This window comes from Accipiter gentilis, chromosome 16 (genome assembly GCF_929443795.1).
Source record: "Accipiter gentilis chromosome 16, bAccGen1.1, whole genome shotgun sequence".
NCBI classification, from domain to species: Eukaryota; Metazoa; Chordata; class Aves; order Accipitriformes; family Accipitridae; genus Astur; species Astur gentilis.
Genome location: NC_064895.1, coordinates 9,891,846 through 9,914,738, shown reverse-complemented (window position 1 = coordinate 9,914,738; position 22,893 = coordinate 9,891,846). Strand labels below are relative to the sequence as shown.

At 35.6% G+C, this 22,893-nt stretch overlaps 1 protein-coding gene across 1 annotated transcript in view; it reads right to left on the bottom strand.

Moving 5' to 3' along the window:
• The window catches only part of SNTG2 (syntrophin gamma 2), a 304,975-nt gene that overhangs the window by 17,329 nt on the left and 264,753 nt on the right, over positions 1-22,893 (bottom strand). The window contains exons 13-14 of the mRNA XM_049818624.1: positions 20,390-20,461; positions 15,563-15,772 (exon numbers count right to left, since the gene is read on the bottom strand). Of these exons, the coding sequence (XP_049674581.1) occupies positions 15,563-15,772; positions 20,390-20,461 (282 nt within the window). The remainder of the gene's footprint in view (positions 1-15,562; positions 15,773-20,389; positions 20,462-22,893) is intronic.

Genomic DNA, 22,893 nt, shown 5'->3' with positions numbered 1-22,893 from the left:
AGCTAACTTGGGTATATGATGGATCCTGAAAGCACATGAAAAAGCTTCTGCTGATGATGTAGTATGAAACCGTTTGATGACATTCACCATTCACAGTTAACGGCAAAAAGCCCATTGCCTTCAGCGTGAGTAGAGATCAGATCCTGTCTCCAGCCTTCCCTCACCCCCCCTTACGAGCCATTTTTAAAATTATACCCTTGTGCCTTGTGAAATCTTTGATTTTTTTTTTTCTTCGAAGGAAGCATTACTTCGCTCTCATTGATACTTCATAAACTGCAATGTTGCTTCATGCTTAGACATTTGATTACATGAAATTTTTGTATCTGGATAGTTTCTTTCAATTCCAAAAAATTATTTCAACACAAAAATGGTGATTGAAATTAGTAATAAATATTATTAATAATCTTAAGTTGAAAATCATCCTTTTAATTGTTTTTTAAAGATTTTTAGTATAATCTAGAACTTTTGCATTTAGTAATTGTAAAGGTTTCCTCATTCCACTATTAATAAAAATATTTAGAGTTCTACTAAAATAAGAATTTCTGAGTTACAGATAGGACATTTTACAAAGAACTTTGAAAGGGCTGGGAATGAAATTCATTTATTAGTACAGATTAGTATTATCATCAGCTCAACAATGACAGAGATGTATATTATTTCTGAATAAATTATTTTGCTCATTGATGTTCAAAGGTCATATTATTTGGCATTTAAAAAGATTTCAGTGATTGATATTCAATTAGAATGACATTTAAATATCCCTACATTTTATTCAGTAATTATAAGGTGGCATTAAGCACCAGTCATAACTTATTCTCCATTATTTTCCAATTAAAAAGGTTATACTAGCTGAGCTCTGACTCAGCAAAGCAATTTTAAAAACATATTAAATTAGTTTCCCCCAATGGGTAAGCATCTAATTGCTCAGCCACAAATGGTGAATACTAAAATGAACTATGCACAAATAATTAGCCTGAAGTATTTTACAAATATTCAATATTTGCAAATAATGGAACTGGTCTGGAAATTATTCGCAGACAAATACTAGAGAATAAACAGAATATGTTGCATTTTCACTGTGATAAACATTACAAATACATATATAAGGTTTATACTTAGAAAATACACTAACAGCATTTTCTTTAGAACAGAATTAATATGGTTTTTGCTATATAAATTTAAAAGCCTGCCTATGGCACTTCCTCAGTGACTCTGAACAGGTTCTCAGACAGCTCTGTGATAAGGACCCCCATCTCCACTCATTATCGCTAGTACAGAGCACTATCCCTTTTCATTCTTGCCTTTGGAATAAGCTTCCTGTACACTTGCAATTGTGTGATCACCCTTGGTTACCTACAACAATTGTTTACGTGGAAGTTTAACACAAGAAATCAAGGCTTAGCAGTCTTTTAGTGAATTTTGCAGAAAATAAAATAGCGCTGTGTATTAACGGCTTGAGAACTCACAGTTTAAGCAAGAGAGAGGAAAAGAATAGGTTATTTAAAAAAAACCTTCCTTACCAATTGGAAATGAGTTTTTCTCTCATAGGTCTAATAGGTCTATACTATATTAGCTTATCACAAAACACTTGGGGATTGTAAGTAGAGGTAGATGAGATCTACAAGGTTATCAACCTTAAGATACGCATTAAACTATCTTCCACTCATACAGCTATACCCTAATAGCCACATTAATTTACATAGCTCATACATGTATGAAAATTCAAAACATTAGCAAATGTGGTATAGTGGCCATCTTTGGCTTGCACTGCTCCAGACAATATGTAAAAGTTTTTCCAGCTCTAACCTTGGCGATTCTGAACATTATGGGGATGTAGACTGGGAGTTTAAGCCTGATAAGATTCTTTAGTCAAAGTATTAAGAATTTAGCTATTAAAAGGAAGACCTCATGCCTGAACTGCAAAAGCTAAGAAAAGTTTAGTATCTGTCCTAGATCAATTGTTTAATGTTTTCCAAGCAATGGTGAAACGATCTGTAGAGTAATTATTTGTAATAAAAGACAATTTACAAAACTCTCACCTGTGTAATTGTTCAGGTATCAGTATCTCAATGCATATACCTTTAACTCATGAAAAGAACGATCTTTTCATGAGTTAATGATAAGTTGATAATATCACTGTCCAAATAGCAGAAGAACAGTGTTTCTGCCTCATTCATAGAAGGAATTTCTTAGGCCTCCTGTCCCTATTCAGAAGCATGGCACTAGTCTATCTTTGGCACTGGTATCTGTCCTTCCAGATCTTAAGAGGGCTTAATCGTTACAATGACCACACGTATACACTCACTGTCTTTCCCATAGACATAGAGAGTTCCCAGAAATAATTCAGCTTTGATCTATCCTCCTTGTTTAGCAGACTGTCTCACAATCCAGGAGCTCCTGATGGCAGGTTCCATTGGAGCTATTCTGCAGAACCAATGGATGTTTCAGTTGCTTCTCTGGGCAGAGTGGTGGTGGCCATCTTGGTAGCACTGCACTGTAAATGTAGGCAGTATCACGCAATACTAGTATCACTGTGCATTAATTAGCATTATCTCACATAGCGGCAATACCAGCCTTGAGCAGTCCTGAGCCCATGTACTCTCTGCCTATCTTGTCCATGCCTCCATACTGGGTCCCCTTCACCAGAGTAGCTCATCTGAGAGTGAGCAAGCCTCTTTGCTCCAAAAGCAGAAGGGGAAGGCTAAAAGCAGGCCACAGCATTTCCCTCTTGCTAATGAAATTCCTGCCTCTCCTCAGCAAATCGTTGATACAAAGCCGAACTCTTGTCTGTACACGAACTGTAGGGGAGTGAGATTCCTGGGCAGGAGTAAGAAGGCTGGGTAGGGCACAGAGTTAGGAAAAAGAAAGTGCTGGAAGCTAAATGATGGGAAAAGAGGGCCTGTATCTAGGAGCAGGAGGTATCGGCAAGAGTGTGTAAGCGTCCTACCGCAGCCTTCACAATGAAATTAAGTCCCTACATTTAGCCTAGGGCAAGATTTCAGCCGTCTAACAAGGTCACATCAGCTGGTTAGTAGTTTGTCTCTCACTCCCATCTGCAAAACTTGACAATTCCATCTCAGCATGATCTTACAGTTAACTAATATTGTCAGGCTTGGGGAACATAGTACTTTTTTTTTTTTTTTTGCTGCTATCCACATCAATTAATATCTTCCATGACTATGCACACATCTTGGAATCCGCAGAAGGCAATTAGCATTGAAGGCTTGAGTTAATTAACTCTTAATGCAAAAACCGAAAAAGCTTCTTTCATGCTTATCTTTCATCAGTTTTTACAACAGGGAGAGGACAAGGGACAGGTTGCTTCAGTACTCTAAAACAAAGACCGATGTAGGATTCTGTCTAACAATGAGAAGAGACTTTACAAGTATGCTCAATGACAGGCTAATTAATTTCAAAACCAACTTTTATGATCATCAGTTACGATGGCTCTTTCCCTTAGAAAGAGGGAATGTGTTTGCGAACAGATCTGCTAACCTAACAAGAAGGGCTTCAAACTTGGTTCATGGGTGTTAGGTACTCAAGTCAAGAGGTGAGTAAATGCTAAAACTGGAGAATGAATGCACAGGAAAAGACTACAAGAGGGACTTTCTTCCTTCCACTCAGAGGAGGGCATAAATAGACCTCAAATATCTGTACAGTGAGAGACAGAGCCTGGGCAACAAAGAGAAAGGGGGAGAATTTCATGTATAGCCACTGGCCTGTGACATGGTTGGAAGCACAAAAGCTCCGTGGGTAACAGGCACCCTTGCAGACCAGACACAGGCTGCTTAGGAAAGAGAGGCAAGAAAGAAAAAGAGGAGCCCTCCTCTTCTTGCGTTGCCTTCTGTGTATAGGGGTCCTTGGCCACACAGAGCCATAGTATGAAGCCAGAAGGAAGCGAGCATGCCCGCTAGATCAGAGGCCTTCTGATTTTGGCACAGACATGTGGGTCTCCCAGGCAGGTTGAAGCCCTAAGTGAGTTTGGTTGCTTCAGAGACTGTGCAGTCCAAATGCTTCTAAATACATCTGGACATGCAATAGATTATTGTGGTTACTGGAATATGAGCTTATTGAAATCCTTTAGCTGGAGGGCCTAAATTTGCCTAAGTTCTGTCATAGGTGTCCAATGTAGTATTTAATGTTACTCTGATATGGGATTGTATTCTGTCCCAAGAAATAGGGGTTCCACTTGTTTATGTTTTTCAGTAAAATTCTTTAAAATCATGACCACTAATAATGCCTGTCAGTTGAGATGTTACATTCTGAGATCATCGACAAAGATCCATAGTAAAAAAATACCATTTCATACCGTTTTTAAAGAATCGGGGTGGTCAGCTACCAACCTTTTCAGTCAACAGTCCTTTTCCCAAGATCAACTTTATTTCCTTGGCAAATAAAGTTTCTAAGGAACAAATGAGATTCAGTGATGTCGCTCATGTTAGGGCAACACAGAAAAATGACATAGTGTATATCCCTTTTAATGGAGTTTACTTTTATAAAACTAGTGCTGCTGTTCCTAATGCCTCAGCAAGCTCACAGTTTCAAAAATTTAGCTGATGCCTGGCTACATTGTGGTTAATTATTGTCTTGCATGAAGAAAAAACTCACTTTTGCTTTAGCTGCAGCATTCATATGCAATACATTAATTCATTTTAGACTCAGCTATGTTCTGTTGAGCAGGAATTCTCGTGGTTTTGATCAGCTAAAATACAGAAATAAATATCGGTCTTTTATTCTAAATGAATACAAATTCGGCCCATACATGATTTTGCTTGTTTATTTTCCAAAAAGCAATTGGAAAGTAGACAATAACATTACACTTCACTGCTTAAACTACACATTTCCCCTGCTACTCTGTCAGCTACTTTATAGATGTATAAATACATTTGCTCTAAGATGGGCTGTGAAGGTTTATTACATGTAGGTGGGAACACAGACACTACTTCTCACTATACTCATGGTATAGAATTCAACACATACTTTCTAAAAAGAAGTGATGAAAATAACCAGACAGCAAAGCATTTGGGCAAGAACCGTATCCATATCCATATGCATACAGTATACATATTGCACACTATATTCATATTATTCACTTTAAGTTAAAATATGTGCTATGCCTCTGTGTGGAAATAATATGCCATCAATATACTATATACTAAAATCTTCACAAAACTTTGACTTTGCTTAGAACAAGGGAGTATTTCCATTAAAATTAAATTAACATTATTTTATTAATATAATTAATATATTTTTTGAATATTATTTTCTAGAGACAAGTCATCCCTTTCACATGTAAAATAACACAATTGATGAGAACACAGTTTTATTTGTTCAGTAAAACTGTACCTACTTCATATATTATAAAACAGTCATCATCATCTGGTTCAGGTCTTTTTCCTTTTTTATAGTTAACCACCAATGAATATGGATACAAGCCAATAACAATAGTGCATGCATTTAGCGTGTTTAATTTTGTGATGACCCCCAAATCTATTAAAGTTAACAGCAAAGCTCTTTTGAGCTATTCAAGATTTGTCTGTTGTTATTTAATGTAAAAAAAAATAAAAATCAAAGCTTAGCCATATGCTGATTAAAATTAAGTGACTAAAAATCTCAAACCAACCAACTTAGAAATACCCCAAACTGAGCACTTTTCCCTATTAAAGGAGTTGACCTTTCAACAAAACTCATGATCTCATAAAGACTTAAGAAAGTGAATTGTATACAGATGAGGAGAGTGGAATTCTAATGGGCTAAATGTATATGAAGTGATTTGTTTGTCAATCTCTATTAAACTGAAGATTAACAAAATAATTGAATTTAATTGTAAAAGTTTTCCCTAGAAATCAATTAGTGGTCAACATTTCAATCATATTAACAGAAGACACCAAGGTTGCCAATTTGAACTGATAAAGTTTTAATATAATCCAAATATCACTGATATTTGTTTCTTCTTATTTCTGAGACAAAATCTCACCTCATATTACATTTTTATTTATTTATTTATTTATTTATTAAGTCTTTCTGTCAGTGTGGGTATCTGTAAAAAATGGAAGTTTCTAGGACTTGTTAAAGGGACTTTAATGTCTGAAACAGGGAAGGACCTAAATGATGCGCTCATTTATTATGCATTAGAAATAAAATAATGCACAACAGCATTTAAAATACAGTGAGGGTAAGGAAAGGAAAAAAATAATTATACCAACAGCAGACAGTTTGGAACACAGATTCTTGCATTAAGACTTTATACAGTGGCTTTGTACAAGCTATTAAATCATACAGGAGTGACAGGAGTAAGGTTTCTTAATGTATCCAATGTATTTACCAAAACACAGAGTCTGGTAAAAGCCTTAATATGGGACTGGCTATGTCAAGAATGAGCTTTTTTTGAAAATTCCACTTTTAGCATAAAAACCCCTCTGAGTAGGATGTGGAGATGATGATAAGAGCAACCAGAGTTGTTATGGTTGTACTGAGAAATATATCTCAGCCCACATACAGAGTGTACTAGGAGGCATACAAAATTAAACCCCTTAATTCTGAAGACAGCCTGCAAAATCTTCTTCAATAGTCTTTTTGTGTAGAATTACTTGTGCTAAACAGAAGTGCTTTTTAAACTCTGAAATTCCAAAATAGTTGAATTAAAAATGCACTTACTTTGGCTTTCTCATATTTTTAAATTCTGATTATTATTAGGACAAAATATTTTATATTATATATCACTTGTTTTTTAAACAAAACTTTCAGAAGACATTTATGAAGTACATTGAAAGCATTCTTACTCTGAATCTACATTACATATGAGAAAATGAAATGACAATGAAATCTGACATTCATCAAAAGCATGAGAGTTTTCAGAAATCTAATCCAGAACAGACTTCCAAAGCTCAGGTTATTCCTGTTCCAGATAACTGTGCAAAAGCATCAGTGAAATAATTTCTGTGAGAGTGATCAAATGAATACCATCTTCACTTAAAAAATGTGGCAGATCCACTCATTTGGCCATACCTTTAAGGAATTCATCATGTCACAATTAAAAGGTAACAGAAGTGAGATAATTATGGATAGATACAATTAAAATCACTTTGTTGAAACAAAACAGATCTGATTAAAAATCCTGTACACTCCTTCACGATCTGCAGATGCTGCAACTTAAGAAATTGCATCTTAATGCCCTAAAATGACTCTTTTTTTCATTCTTGACTGAGTATTAGTATAAAAATGTACATTCTCCTGTAAAAGATAGTGCTGTAATCTCATGATTTCAAGAAGACATGATGGTTGTTTCTTTTGAACATCGATGCACATTTCATTCTTGACTGAGTATTAGTATAAAAATGTATATTCTCCTGTAAAAGATAGTGCTGTAATCTCATGATTTCAAGAAGACATGATGGTTGTTTCTTTTGAACATTGATGCACATCTGTGGTTCAGCATATATGTATGCAAGAGACACGCTGGCACTAAAAGTAAGATTTTTTCAAAGGACTCAAATAATGGCTCATTATACTTTCACTGAACTTCAAAGAAAGCTTCTATTGATTTCAGTAGAAGCAGTGCTAGCTCAGTGCTTAGTGCTTTAGAAAATAACACCTATTCTTTGTATGTTCATGTTTTAAATGCTGGCTTTCTCAGGATACTGCTATGCTTGAAACTTTTGCCTTTAGGTCATCTATTACAATGTCAGCCACACTCATAAGTAAAACTCCTGCCACACAACAGCTGGTCTAACTGAAATAAATATCTACCTGATCTAATCCATTTGTAATTTGTAATGCTCGTGACATTTTAGCAGCTAACCGCAAAAATTGTTTTCTTAGTAGAGCTCTCATTGGACAGACTGCCTTTGTGGAAAACTTCAGCGTAACTGGGATTAAGCATTAAACCACTATCACAGAGAGATTAGGGCTACAAGCACATCAGGCCTCAAGCAAACGTTCCTCTGCAGGGAATTGTGTTCCTATAGGAAGACTGATAAGTCAACTAATTTCTCCTAAACCATAGTAGGTTCAGCTATTACTTGGCAAGATGAGCAGATAATGCAGTTATGGATGCCTACTCATGGCCATGGCATTCTCTCTGTAATATGAACCTATGGCTAATGTAAATCTGAGAGAAGGAAGAAGACTTGGTACCTCCTCTGCTGAACAAGCAGCCTATGGCTTAAATTGGTTGTAGGAAAAGGCAGTGAGAGAAATGGAGGTGGGTGGACAAAATCAAAGGCCAGCACCTTAGCAGTGGTCATCCTCTAGCATCCTCCAGTGAAAATTCAAAGTGCATTCTTTAGCCTTGGCTTATGTCAGGAACAGATTGTGCTTCCTCATCTCTGTGCCTGCGCAACAGCTTTGTGGTTTTGTAGCAACTCACTTTTCCATAAAGAAAAGCAAGATACAAGTGACTGGAATGTTTAACAGTTTCCTACCTGTAGATTGTCCCAAGTATATTTTCACATACCTGAGGCAGATTCTCAGTAGCAATCATAGTAATCAGGCTGGTACCATTCGTGTTAGTGGAACTCTACTGGTTCACTTCAGCAAAGGCACCGACTTGTTTTTGATACAGTTTGTTATTATATGATAAAGGTTTTTTCTTTTCTGGTGATCTATAAATTCTGGAATTTTGCAGGTGAAAAAGGATTTTTATAAGGAATATCAACAAGAGACATTACTGAGTAGAAAATTCAGCTCTGAATTAATGATGCTTGGAGTAGGATTTTGTTTTTCTGCCTGATTCTCATAAAGGAATCATGGGCAGAGAGTAATAGGGAACACCAACTTTTGAAAACATAAAATCAAATATCAAAATTCTAAGGTAATATTACTCTATAAATTTGAAATTCCGTGAGAGTGACTTCTTGACAGCTTTAATAGTTTCATCCTTATTCAAGTCTATAAGATCCTCTGGAAAGTAATAATGAAACCAGACTCACACCACACAGTTGTTATCTAAACCTTTGGATTTATAAATAAATATAAATATATTAAGAGATTTATCTCGAGAGACACATATATATAAAAGTCTTTGGATTTACCCTTTCAATATAAATAACTTGTAATTTTAAGAATATATTAGTATTTGTAGAAATACTGGTGTAGCTTCATGAAAATCAACATTTTATATTAACCATGTTTAAAATACAGTATGTGTAAACAAGATTTTGTTCAATAGCCATGTAAATTGGTACATTCTCTTGCTTTTGTTAAAATTGTAATAGGCATATTGCTTGATTCTCACCTGGCATGTGAATTGTTGAATTATTAATAATTTTACAAATGTATTTACAATTAATCTGTATGGTTCTCAGCATCTTTCTTTGTGTTGGAGAATGGTGCTTTTTTTACATCAGTGTGAAAATGAGTTAGAATCTAATAGCATTTCTAAAGATGACCAGTTAAATTGGAATTGTAATAAGCTTTCTGTACATAATGAAAACAATTTAAAACTTAATTGTGTAATTAAACTGAGTGCTTCTTGGTAACAAACTGATAAGTATCTTTTAATGACCCTATAAATCTAACCTAATCTAAATGCTATTTAATATCTCACCTGCATTTAAGGAGGATATTCGTTTGGTTATTTGTTTCAGAAATTAGTTCTGAAATTCGCATATGGTGGCATTTCCATTCTTAAAGGGATTCCTATATATATATATAATTCTGTTTCATACATGCTTTGTCGTCATCATCATGGAATATAAAGATAATTAAGATAGCATTGCCAACTGTATTTACCATTTTTGCATATTAAATAATACATTATTTGGAACTCACAAGGATTGCACTGTGTTTAACCAATCCTGTTTTACTCATCCTCTTGGTTTACAATGAAGAATTAATAGTTTGATAAGCTAGAAAAGACAATTACTTCTTATTCAGACTGCCTAATTTCTGTTAGATTTTGTTTATTTAGGTGGAGTTCTTTTGGTCAGTCTCAGAGGGTGATTTAGACTACCATTTCTCAAGCACCAATTAATTCCCAAAGGTGCCTAAAATAATGAGTGTGTTTGTTTTGAGTGCAGAGTTACTGAGACACCCAAAGTCTTCTGAGCTTCTCAGAAATCAGATAGTTGGAAGAGTTAGGTTAGGTGTGATAGAAAGATGAGTGGAAAGATAACCTAACCTCTGCCCAGGTCCCAGCTGGGACACAGTCTCTAAGATCTATGCACACAGTAACTAATATATAGATATTTTATACAACAAAGTCAATTGAATGCTTTTACATGGAGATTATGAGAAAATACTGCTTTCCTGGAAAGGTTATTGAAATCAGCTGGTAGCAACCTATTCACTTCTGTATGTTTTCAAATAGTTCTAGCGAACCCTTTCAGAGGATTTTTAACAGAAATACACATGCAAAATTAAGTAACAGTCCAGAAAAAACAGCAAGTGGTTGTAGGAATGAGGAGGTTGCACAGATTATTTGCTGAGCTGCGAAGAAGGGATGAGAGGGAAGCAGAACATGGACAAGTTTTATAAAGCAAACTTTAAAACCATAGATCTTTTCTAGAAAAACAAGCGGTGAAAACCAAACTCTGTCAACAGTATGGATTCTGAAGAGATTTTTAGAATAAACAATGTATGCTGCATGGAGAGCAACTTAATCTTTCTCAGATGAGAATATTATGAATGGGTTAGAAATTAATTAAAACTGATGAACTGGTAAAATCTATGACAAGCTAATACAAGGAAATGAAAAAGGATGAATAGAAGACAGGATACCAAAAAGTAACCAGGACTAGACACTTAGTCAGCAATAGTCCATGAAGCAAAAAGGGAAAGAGATACAAAGCTGAGGAAAGGATATTGTGTAAACTACTTCTTCAAAATATTTACATGATTGGTTTTTTTGTTGTTGTTTTAATCATCAATAATGTGGCTGTAGACTCCTCAGGCATTTCATATAGATCATCCTGAAGAACATAGAGTGTATAGAGGGAAATGTTAAAGTCTGGAACAGGAAGATGGTGAACTAAGGATACCGTAAGATATGTTACTCTCACGTCTGACATCTTTTATATGTGTGGAGCACTGCTCATGCTCACAGAGGAAAACAGAGATTGGCCAGACCAACTAATATTGAAAAGGAATTCATTGTCGCTTACAAAACAGAAAAGGAATTAATTAATTGCATTTGTTTTAACTATTGTCTCTTTTTTAAGGAATTTTAATCATGGTGTTTTACCAGCACAATATTTGTGGAAAGAAAATTGAAATGGGAATCCTATAGAAACAAAGCTCCAGGTTTGCATGCACAATTATTCCCAATAATTATTTTTGCATTTATCCAGGAACAGACACAATTAGCAAGCAATTCTGAGCCACAATGAGCCAGTCTGGCTTACATGTTCAGCATCAAGAATCTCACTATAGAGAATGGTTTGTTGTTAACTCTTAGGAAAAAGAGTAAATGTTAAAAATACATACAAAAAGATAAGACATCCACAGAAGCAGATATAAGTTAACTGAAATATAAAACTAGTTTTGGATTTCCGATAATGTTCACATGACATGGATTTAAGTGAAATATTATTACTACATTTGTGGGGAAAAAATCCCCAAAACCCAACACCTTTTTTTTTGTTATTTTTAATGTATATTCCTCACAGCAGGAATTTGTATCATTCCAGGAACACGAATTTTACTGCTAGCATTTCTCTAGCACAATACATTCATATCCCTGTCCTCAACAAATATATATTATATTTTTATTTCCAGGGGTTATTTGTCTGTCAAGATCAGTCACTGAGTTAAGAACAAAATGGAAAGAAGTTCGCTAGAAGTACTTACATTTAAGCACAGAAATAACCATGCAGCAAAACTTCTTGATTATTCTGTTATGACTAAGTGGAGTCCAACTTCTGACCTATTTTAATTTTTGCAGTAACTCATATTAAACAACTTTTTTTTTGTCCAAGTAAAGCAAATGGTTTCATGAAACTAGGTTATTCAGCTGTATGAGGATTCAAAAGAGCTTGCAGCATCTGCATCACAGCTGGAAGCAAAAAGCGAAAACTTTCTTTCACGTTTAAAAGTTGCTAGATAAATGAGGAGAGTATGTAACCATGTCTCCTCACTATACACCAACTGCAGGTATTTCAGTGACACTGCAGTAGATGATTTTCCCCCTGCATATTTTTTTCAGTCTCCTGAGAGCTCTTCCATCTTGTGAAGCAGATTCCTGTTCTTTGTCTTCTTCCATCCATGTACAAAGGTTTAAGATGGCAAAACAGTTAGCCCAACCTTTCTACAGCTGACAGTAAAATGTATTGCTCTTCGCTCTGGCCACTGCCAAATACTACTGCAATATCCTTCTCTGTCCTTCTGTGGAAGAAGACTGAAGACCCCAAAGATCCAAATCATCCCATCAAGATGTTTCTGCATTAATTTAACAATCATATCCAAGAGTCAGATGAGTCAAGATAATTTCCTTTGGAAAGAACTGTTTGAGAAGAGGAAAGAATACTGAGAAAGTAACTTAAAAAAGACAACATTGAAAAAACATGGAATAACATCCCATAGTACTGAGAAGACTATCCTGAAGGGTCAAAGAAATAGTAAGGGATCTGGAAGAAGCGCTAGCCTTTTACTTTTGAAGACTGCCTACACTGTAAAAAACTTAAAAAAAAAAAAAAAAAAAAAAAAAAAAAAATTACTTCATCTGAGTATCATTAATTGGTCTTGCACTGTTTAGGATGTTCCAAGTGAGACAGAGAGGCTTGCTGGGATGGGGGAGATGACTGAATTTCTAGTTACGATTGAGAGGACTTCACTGCCTATCTTCCTCCATTGCAATGCTGACTTTGATTACCAACCTCATGGAAATACTTTTTAACATCACTTTTTCTGCCTTTCAACTGCCTTCCTGCCCTACTTCTATTGCATTTTTATTGCCCCCATCTGTCCAAATTATGCCATCAGTGACTAGAAAATTTTTTATAGAAAGAAAATATAGTTATTTCTAGCACATGGATTTAACATAAGTTTGCTTGCTATAATTGTAAATTGATTCATTATATCAGGATCACTGAATTTCATAGTTTCTTGGTAGACTCCTTTTTGTAAGCATTTGCAGCTTGAAATATGACTCTATGATAGCAGAAACAAGAGCAATCTTGTGAGGGGGATTACTTCTTGCGCTACTGCATTCTTTCTGTCATTTAACACTTCTGCCATTTTTAGAAGAAATGTATAAAAAAATCACACAACATGAGCAGTATAAAATTCAAAAGCACTTTTGAATGTACAACTGCACCTTAACATTTCTTTCATAAACTGTGTAAGTACAGAATCTTCTCAGAAATACAATTCTTCTTATAGAAACACTAAACATAAAGAACATGTACTGGATAATGTTAACAACAACTCTGTCAAAGCAAGATCCTAATGACCCCCAACAGAAAACAGAACAAAGCCACACATGGCTGAAATGACACGGTGCAATCCAACACCTGCCATGAATCTTGCCCAATCATTTATGCATAAAAATGAATTTCCAACTGCAGTTATGGTCCTTCTCCGAAAGAAAGAATTTTTATGGACAATCTAACCTACCAGTGACAACCTTCAATTTTCTGGATACTGAAATGCCAGTTCTTTTTCTATGGCTTGATATAATCTATGTAATGTTAAGTTGCACCTCATTCATGCTGCTCTTGATATCCTCCTGAAAAGAAGGACATTAAAAGCAGCACTTACGTCTTGAAGAAAGAAAGAAAATAGTGGAGTCAAAACATTTTTCTCTGCTGGAGAGTAACCGCAGTGCTTTGCATCCTACTGACATAGTGGTTTACAACAAACCTGAATGTATGCAACTGAGTGAGAGAAAATTAAGATATCGGAACACACATATGGAGACTTAAACAGTGTAATCAGGATTTTAATTGAATGCCTCTCCTGGAGGTTTCAGATAGGTTAAACGACAGCTAGAAGAAATATTAATGTCTTTTGTGTGATATTGGTCTGGAAGATTGTTGGATTCAAATGACAAAAGATCATTGCACAAGCAAAGAATCATCCCTTAACTTAAGATTGTTAGGTTGTAGAAGAACAACAAGTTTTGATATTTAACAATAAATACTTCAGAAATTGAATCAGCTACAGCAGCAGCTAATCTCCACCTTTGTTATACTTAACTATATATTATCTGCTTTTCATATGAATAATAAATAGGATCATTGAATGGTTGGCCAAACAGTCATATCATAATTTCTTGGAGAGTTCATGTGAGAAAATACTTTATGCATACTCAATATGAACTATTAATCCCTCCCTGATGCCCAGGAATTTTTCAGGAAGAATCAAATTGTTTCTGAAGAACTGCATTACTTCTCAGAAGTGCAGGAGCAACAGCATCACCATTACAAAATCTTTTTCATTACCTCATCCAAGAGACAATTGGAAGGCTTCTAAGCAACCAACTGCACACCTTGTTAGAATCACAGAGACCTGGAAATTTAAATGAGCTGATTCAACACCTGTGCTAGGACTCCTGCTCCTTGCAAGCTGTGGTAACGCAATGTTGTGATCCAGTGCTCTCACTATTGTAAACATCTTTAGGAGGTCCCTGCAAACCCAAATATACCAGATCAAGCTTGCATTTGTGCTGAACTGTAAATATGTTTCTAATTGGAGAAGGCCTATACTTTTAATCCATACATTCCCATTCCACTGGTCCAGTTCACTTAGGAGTATGGATCTAGATATTCAGCAAATAACTTGTTTATAAAACAGTATAGAGGTGCTTTAAGTTGCAACTTAAATCAAAATCAATTTATCTTCTCTGTCTTCATACCACAAAATACCTCCTTTAGAAGAAGGTATCTGCTTCAGGATAAGCACAATCATTCTTTGGACTCAAGTCACTGATTCTAATGGGAGCTTAGTCACCACAATGCTAATACACACCCACATTTAGACAACTATACCAGGAATCCTGATCTTAAATTTCAGACACCTAATGGGAAATGCACCCTCAGATCTGAGAAAATAATTGACTTGAGACAATTTGACTCGCCAGTAGAAAGTGATAAACTGTTTAATTTTGAGAATTTAAGACTATCACAAACTTTCCTCTCACTTTTATGCTGTCTTCAAACACTTCCAATGTAAACAAGGACAATTCCCATTTACAATTAACAATATAAGAGCAAAATATTTCTTCTTTGAAAACAGAACCATTATGTAAAAATAATATATTTGCCTTATATGAGTGGAAAATAAGCTTTCTGGAAGAAAATGTTCAAGGTGGACTAAAGAGTCTCCACAGAAATTGTTTTCCAGTGGTAAAATGTATTCATTTCCAGTTTGTTATAATCAAGGTCGACTTCCAATTTTCAGACTGTCATAGCACGCTTACAGACTGTTATTACATAGTCATTAACATATGAATATGGATGTGATGATGAAGCTTTCAGAAGCCTTCGGTGTATTAAAGTGTACTCAGATCCATAGTCATGGAGCACATCAATCTGATGCAATTATTAAACATACAAATTATCTAAAAATTTGCTATACTTATTTTACTGATGAAATAGCTCCAGGATTTAAATTATTCATTACTTACCCCTGTTCTTTGAACTTCCAAGAAAATCGCTCTTTGAAATGATTTCTCCCACACTGCCAACTCGCTGCCCAGCTCTACATTGAAATAATGACTCTTGCCGTGTCCAACCATAACACTGAAACAATATGGCCTCTGGTCTTCAAGATCAAAGTCCTGATGAATACCTAAATACAAGTTTGCTTGTAGCCAGCAATCATCAGCAAGCCAGAGCTGAAAGACATGTTTCAGTATGTGATTCTTCATCATCTAGCAAAACCAAACAGTTAAAGCAACATTGTCTTCTCTAAGTGATGGGTACTTGGATACGTTATCTCATTATGTCAATAATTACCTTGAAGAAATGTTCTGAGAATTAAGCAATAATTTCAAAGACAACTTCTCTCTTTGCTTCTTATTCACTTCAACCTGTGTCATGTAATCTGAGCTACTTCTGCAGTTCCAAAATACTGTCAGTTACTTAAGCAATACATACATAATTTAAAAAGGATTTGCAGCAATATATTGTTACAGTGAAAAGGATGGAAATCCCTGAATTGTTTGAATACAATTCAAGAGCTGTGTACCAGCTTTACAAGAGAATAAAACTACTCTGTTCTAATTGGGTTCCAATAGGCTAAACACCAAGGAATGCAGTAATTTATCAAGCACTCAAGGGCTAATTCTGGAAATGACAACATGAGCTTTCAAATGTCCCCTAATAGCTGCCAATGCTGCTCTGCAACTACAAGGTGAGTGAAGTGAGATCACCTGCCATCACCTTCAAGATGAAGAAGAGAAACTTCACATTAGTCTTCCCTAATAAAAAATATTCCTGTAACAGAATGTTTTGTAAATGAAAACAAACTCTTACAAGAAACTTCCCTAATCTTTCAAAACTTCATTGATTAGCATAAATATAGAGAAAACTAAATAAAAAAGCTACTGCTTATACATCTGAGTACTTTCACTGACTGAATTTCCAAATTATGCATTTTTTAAAATTTCTATTTATCAGATAGGGCCCCTTCCTATCTCCATTTCTCTATGATGGCATGGGGCAGAAAAGATTGAAAGAATAAAAAAAGTAATTTGCAAAGAGAATGTTATCTCTTATTTTCTAAAGTCACCTGCAAACAGAATTTTCTGTATCTAGTGCTCCAGGTTAAGTTTAGGAGACTTGACTCTAGTCAAGCAGATCTGAGGTAAAAGCAGTCATGTTTGACTGCACTTAGGTGGCTTTGAAAAGACCAGAATGCAGCTTTGCAGTAGTACCCAAGTCCTAGAAACTTGTAGTCAGGAAAAGCCTTATAAAGATTTAGAATTTATTTTTCCAGAACCTCTAATAGTCGATCATAGCCTACTGAGGCTAGAGTTGAAACTCCATACACAAGAAAACAAACAAGTGGAATCTGAGCATTCAAATGTAATGTAAAATATTCCGATGCGTGTCAAATAAATGCTTACATGTTCAGGGTCTTGCATCCCTCCTGTTCCAGATGCACACACAACCGCCCTCACAGGACAGCACTGAAGATCCACTTTTTAGTAATGAAAAGCAGAGGAAACAAATGCTCTGCTAGCACACCCTCCTCTGTGTACTGCTCTCATATTCACAAACAGGGTCAAAATACTCAGATGGGAACTGAATATTTTGCTTGTGCTGGTGAATTACAGAGTAACACAAAGCTAGCAAATCTAACCTTATGCAATTTACTCAAGTCTAGTCTGTTAAGCTACGGATGTTTTGTGGGGCACCTCAGAAGCAGCACGTAATGCCACCAGGGTACGCAGCACTTTGTTGTCAAAACCAGCCCTGCAGCTACCTGAGGAGAGAACAGTCTTGAGGAAGTTCAAAGTTATTTTACAATGCTCCTTTGGACTGCTGAAAAGGAAGCTGAACAAAATACCTGTGTATCATCTGGTGTTCAGCAGCTATGGAGTGACAGGTATTACAGCTACAACTGCTGCAAGACTCAGTGCTGCTCATCCTGGCTCATAGACTGCTATATTAGTATTTTTTACTTTGCATATGAAAATGTGATGTGTGAAAATACTAGGCAATAAAAGAAAAGAAACTGTTTTTAAGACAGGCGGCTTTTAAAAAGGCATCTAATATTCTTGCCCCTGAAAAATACAAGTTTTCAGTAACAGTTCCAGTAACTATGAGTATGAGGCAAGGTATAGGAAAAAACACATGAGGTAGAAGAGATCACATTGTCAATCATCTGGTTGTTACCACTAAATGTCCATGAATATGCAAGTGCATGATATATATATGAATTTTAATTCACACATCTGCATATGCACGTTTGTGTATGCAAGTGTGTATTTATATGTATGTACACACACACACAAATCTAAATTTTCTTATTCGAGAGCGATTTTTTTTTTTCTTATTTATTTCTAAATGTTCTTATTTTCCATGTCTAACTCTTCTGTCATAATAAACATAGATGAGAAGCTTACAATTAGGTGAGTAATAAGTGCACCTTGACTTAAAATCCATCTTTCATGAGAAGATACAATAGCACTCTCCACCACAGCTTTGCACTAGTTCTAACTAGTTAGAATCCTTAAGAACTCCCTCCCCAAATGGCAGTTTTTACAAGATAAAGTCCATCGTTCAGTCTGTAATGTAGAAACCTTCATCTCTTAAGATTTTTTCCTCTCTTTTTGGATTTTCTCAGTTTGCCTCATTGCCATTTATACCAAAGAATCAACAGAAAAGAGGTTAAAGTGTTGAATTTGAGCTTTTGCACTTTAGCTAATGTACTCGTGAAGACTGGCAATTAAACATTCATTTATTAAAATGTCAAGAACATTAAAGAGTTGAATCTTGGGTGGTTTATTTCCCACTTCTTTTTCTTAATGAAAAAATATCACAGAATCTACTTTAAGGATAGATTATCTTTGAAATTACCAGAATATTCAAGGAAGGACTGAGTTTCAAATCAGTAGTAACATTTAAAGGAGAAAAAACCAAAACCAAAACCAAAACCCAAACCACAGAAAAATCTTTTCAAAAGGCATAATGGGTATATATTTCATTGGTGCCTGACTTATGTAACAGGAAAAAGCAAATTTTAAAAAAAGATCAAGGAGACCAAATAAATAATCTGGGACAGAACCTCTGCTCTTTGCTGCTGTCTCAATGATAGGCAGGACCTGAAGTTGCCCCTGTGTGCCCAGCTGGAGACATGGTCACATTAAAATAATGCTATGCTTACAGAACTATGGCTGCGCTCCTGCATCCTGCACTCCAGAGCTGAGCTCAAGTCCCAAGCTCCAGGATTGCTGTTTTCCTGGCATGGCATTGGCCAAGACCCTTCCTTCTCCTCTCTCTTGCCAGAGAAGGGAACCTCCCGCCCCTGCCCAGTGACAGCAGGCTTACGACAGAGGAAAAAAAAGGCAGTGACAGGCTGCAAAATTGGCAGCTGACATCAGCAGAAGCTCTTTTAGCAGCCAGTTAATGGGACTGACACCTCTGTAAAATGCAGATGTCAGCTCATATTTGAGAGATATTTTTTCTAGATTTCTATCAAATTCCGTGTGCTCCTTGCTCTGTTGGTTTTAACTTCATCATGTTTTCAATTTCTTTCTTTTTTTTTTAAAATCACAGTCAACAAAATTGGTGTAGGAAACGTGCCCATGTTGTTGAAAGTCAGTTTAGGACAAGTAGTTTGAGCAGTCAGGACACAGAAATTCCCTGCCACCCCATTCTTTGAAGAATTTGGCCATTTAGTGCTACAGAGATCTCCCTTCTACACTGAACGGGGCAGTAAATGGGAATGGAATGTTATTGTCAGGCCTATGACTTTTTTTTTTTTTTTTTTTTTTTTTCATTTTTCCTTCTGTAAATTGTCCTGAATAACTGTGTTGCATCAGGAAAAAACCCCAAAAAACAAAACACCTAACAAAACCAAAACCAAAATAGTTAAGCAGTTCTCCTTCAGACCAATGTTAAGTCAGGATCTGTACAGGTAACAGAGCAACAACCTTCCTTCTCCAGAACATTAGTAGATGGTCAAAGGAGGAACAGTAGAGAGTAGGACAGCAGCTGGTGAGAACTAAAGCTGCTTTGTAATCTTTCAGTGAAACAGCATTTTCTCTGAAAAGACTGATTCCCCCCCCCCCCGCCCCTGATAATATATTTGGTTTTACTATGTTAGGCAAGTAGGCTTTCATCTAGCTTTATCTCACCTGCAAAGTTTTTGCTTAGCTGGTAGAGAAATTAATCTATCTGATGCAACTTATTAGAAAATATCTTCTGTAAGTCAATTATTGAAACAGACTGCTAGGGTTTTGCCCAAAATCCTTGCTTGGGACAAGCTAAGCAGAAAACACGACACTGCCTCTAGGTGGTGGAAAAAATGAAGAATTCGATGGTACACAAACGCACCATGTTGCCCTTTGTAAGGTAAAACCTACTATAGTATTTGCACATGATCTGAAAAGGACATAATTTTATACTTCTAATTACTGAAAATAAATAAAAGTATCTTTACATAGACCAGGAATTACAGCAAAAGCATTCTTTATCACAGTCACTTAAAAACCTGAACCACTAAGAAAAAAGCAATATCCAGCTTCATTATGCTTAGTTGTGTGTGTCACCTGTATACTGAAAAATTTCTTCAACATGGAAATATTTTAGTAACTTGCTCACTTGGAGCTTAATCCATTTTCCATAATCTCTTATACTTGCATAGCTAATGCACTAGAAAAACCAACAGATGAACTATTTGAATGTTGGCTACTCCTAGTTAAGATTATCTTGAGATTATCATTAACAGGAAAAGGCAAGCTTTCTTTACGAAATAATATCATTGTAATAATTAGAAAACGTACCTTGTGAATTTTAAATAGAACCTCACAGAGGTTATAGATTTTTTCAGCTCGTACCCAGTCTAGTGTGCTTACCTATAATATCAAAAGAAAATATTAACAACACATTCTTTATTCAAAAATCATGTACAGATGAAAAAAAAGAAAAGATTTCACCCATCATTATTCTACTGGATACTCTAAATATAGGCAAGTTACTACATTTAATATCCAGCATCTAGAAAAGTTTGTCAAATAGCATTCAGTTTTTACAGAAACAGCATCTACAGGAGTCTTACTACAATTAAAAGTTATTAAATAATTTCATTGATGTTCTTCCCCATTATTACTACAGTACGATGGAAACCTCTTTGTAATCTCTGTGGTGAGTTACATAAGCATATTTAATTTCCAATATGCTAACACAGAGGACCCAGAGTCTCAAACCCAGAGTCATTCAGCTTGATGTCTCAATTTAAAAAAAACCCTTACAATCAACAGACCAAGATGTGTTCTTAAATTCAGATTTGAGTTTACATACACTAGGGCACCAATACCTTAATACTTATATCAAAAACTGGACAGGTCTATGTAACTGCAATATTTCAAATTAAGAAGAATGTCAACTGTGTGTTTAATAATTGTCATGGTTTAACCCCAGCCAGCAACTAACCACCACGCAGCTGCTCACTCACTTCCCCTCCCTGCAGTGGGATGGGGGAGAGAAGTGGAAGGAAAAAGTTAAAACTCATGGGTTGAGATAAGAACAGTTTAATAGAACAGGAAGGAAGAAACTAATAATGATAATAATAACAATAATAAAAGGATTGGAACACACAAAACAAGTGATGCACAATGCAATTGCTCACCACTTGCCGACCGATGCTGTTAGCTCCCAAGCAGTGATCCACCCCCTGGCCAACTCCCCCCAGTTTATACACTGGGCATGATGTCCTATGGTATGGAATACCCCTCTGGCCAGTTTGGGTCAGGTGCCCTGGCTGTGTCCCCTCCCAACTTCTTGTGCCCCTCCAGCCTTCTCGCTGGCTGGGCATGAGAAGCTGAAAAACCCTTGACTTCATATAAACACTATTTAGCAACAACTGAAAACATCAGTGTGCTATCAACATTGTTCTCATACTAAATCCAAAACATAACACTATACCAGCTACTAGAAGGAAAATTAACTCTATCCCAGCCAAACCCAGGACAATAATGAATATGGAAAGACATATTTTTAGTTTTCTTTTGATTTCATTACTTTATCCTGTTGACATGACAGGCTGTTATAATTTGGCAGTTAGAATGATATTTGAAGTTTTTCCCTAAATTCTAGTTCATGATATAATGTGATAATCTGTTTTCTCTTAAAAACATTACATAGCCTATGTAGTTCAAGAAGAAAAAAAGAACCTTTACATGGGAAAAATACAAGGGGAACACACATCATTTTGATTATATATTTTAAAGCAAAATCCTAGCTCTTGGTGAATGCACACGAATGGCTGAATAGCTATATGAAACATTTGACTAATTGTAACTCTGAGGCTTCTAGTACATGGAAAGAAGTGTTTTGGTGACTCTAATAGCAATTTGGATACTTTGAAATACTAGGGAGATGGAGCTTTGTCCTGTTCCTGTCCCCCTCCCAAAAGGAAGAAAGCAGAAAAATAAAATTAAATTATTTAGGTAAAGCAAAATTTGGCTGTAAAACATCTGGCTTCTGTGAACGAAACTTAACTAGGAAAAAGCTATGAAATTCAGTAACAGATTATTTTTCTCTGTATTCACAGTAACATATAATAATCAGTATTGTTCCTAATGTTTTGCATGAAGATCAACATGATTTTAAATTATTTTTAAGTTGAATTTCCAGATCTTCATAAATTCTAAGCCATTAAGCAAAATGGTAATAAAATGGTGAAAATCCAAACAACTACAGCACTTAGGAGCAGACTGATGTGACTTCTACTGGTTATTAAATGTTATTTCAGAGAGTGCTGTTGGAGGAGTAATATGAACTTGCTGTTAGTTTCTTTCTAATTTTATATGCTCTTATGTCCAGTCCAATTTAAACTAATGCACATTATTATTGAGTAAACCTCGCACCTGTGTGTTTCAAAGCAGTGTTTCAGAATTTACCTGAATTCTTTCTTCTTAGTGTGGAAAGCATCCCACCTAAATTTAGATATCAAAAGTACCTAATCTTAACAACCTAATCTAATTCTTAATAATATAATCTTAATTTCAAGATATTGGGAAAGAAGGGGGGGGGGGGGAGAAAGAGAGGCAGTTCTTTCTCCCAGTTTCCCTAACTTTAACTTCTAGATGACTAAATTTAGGTGAGATGAATCACCTATTGCAAATGGGACTGAAGACCTCTGGAAGAGAAAGTCCTATCACCACATCTTTTCAGGATATAAAGGGACTTGTATGCTAGGGTTCTTCACTTGACAGTTTTTATATTTGAACAATCGAATGACAAACATCACTTGAATACAATGCATGCAGTAGAATATGTAAAAACA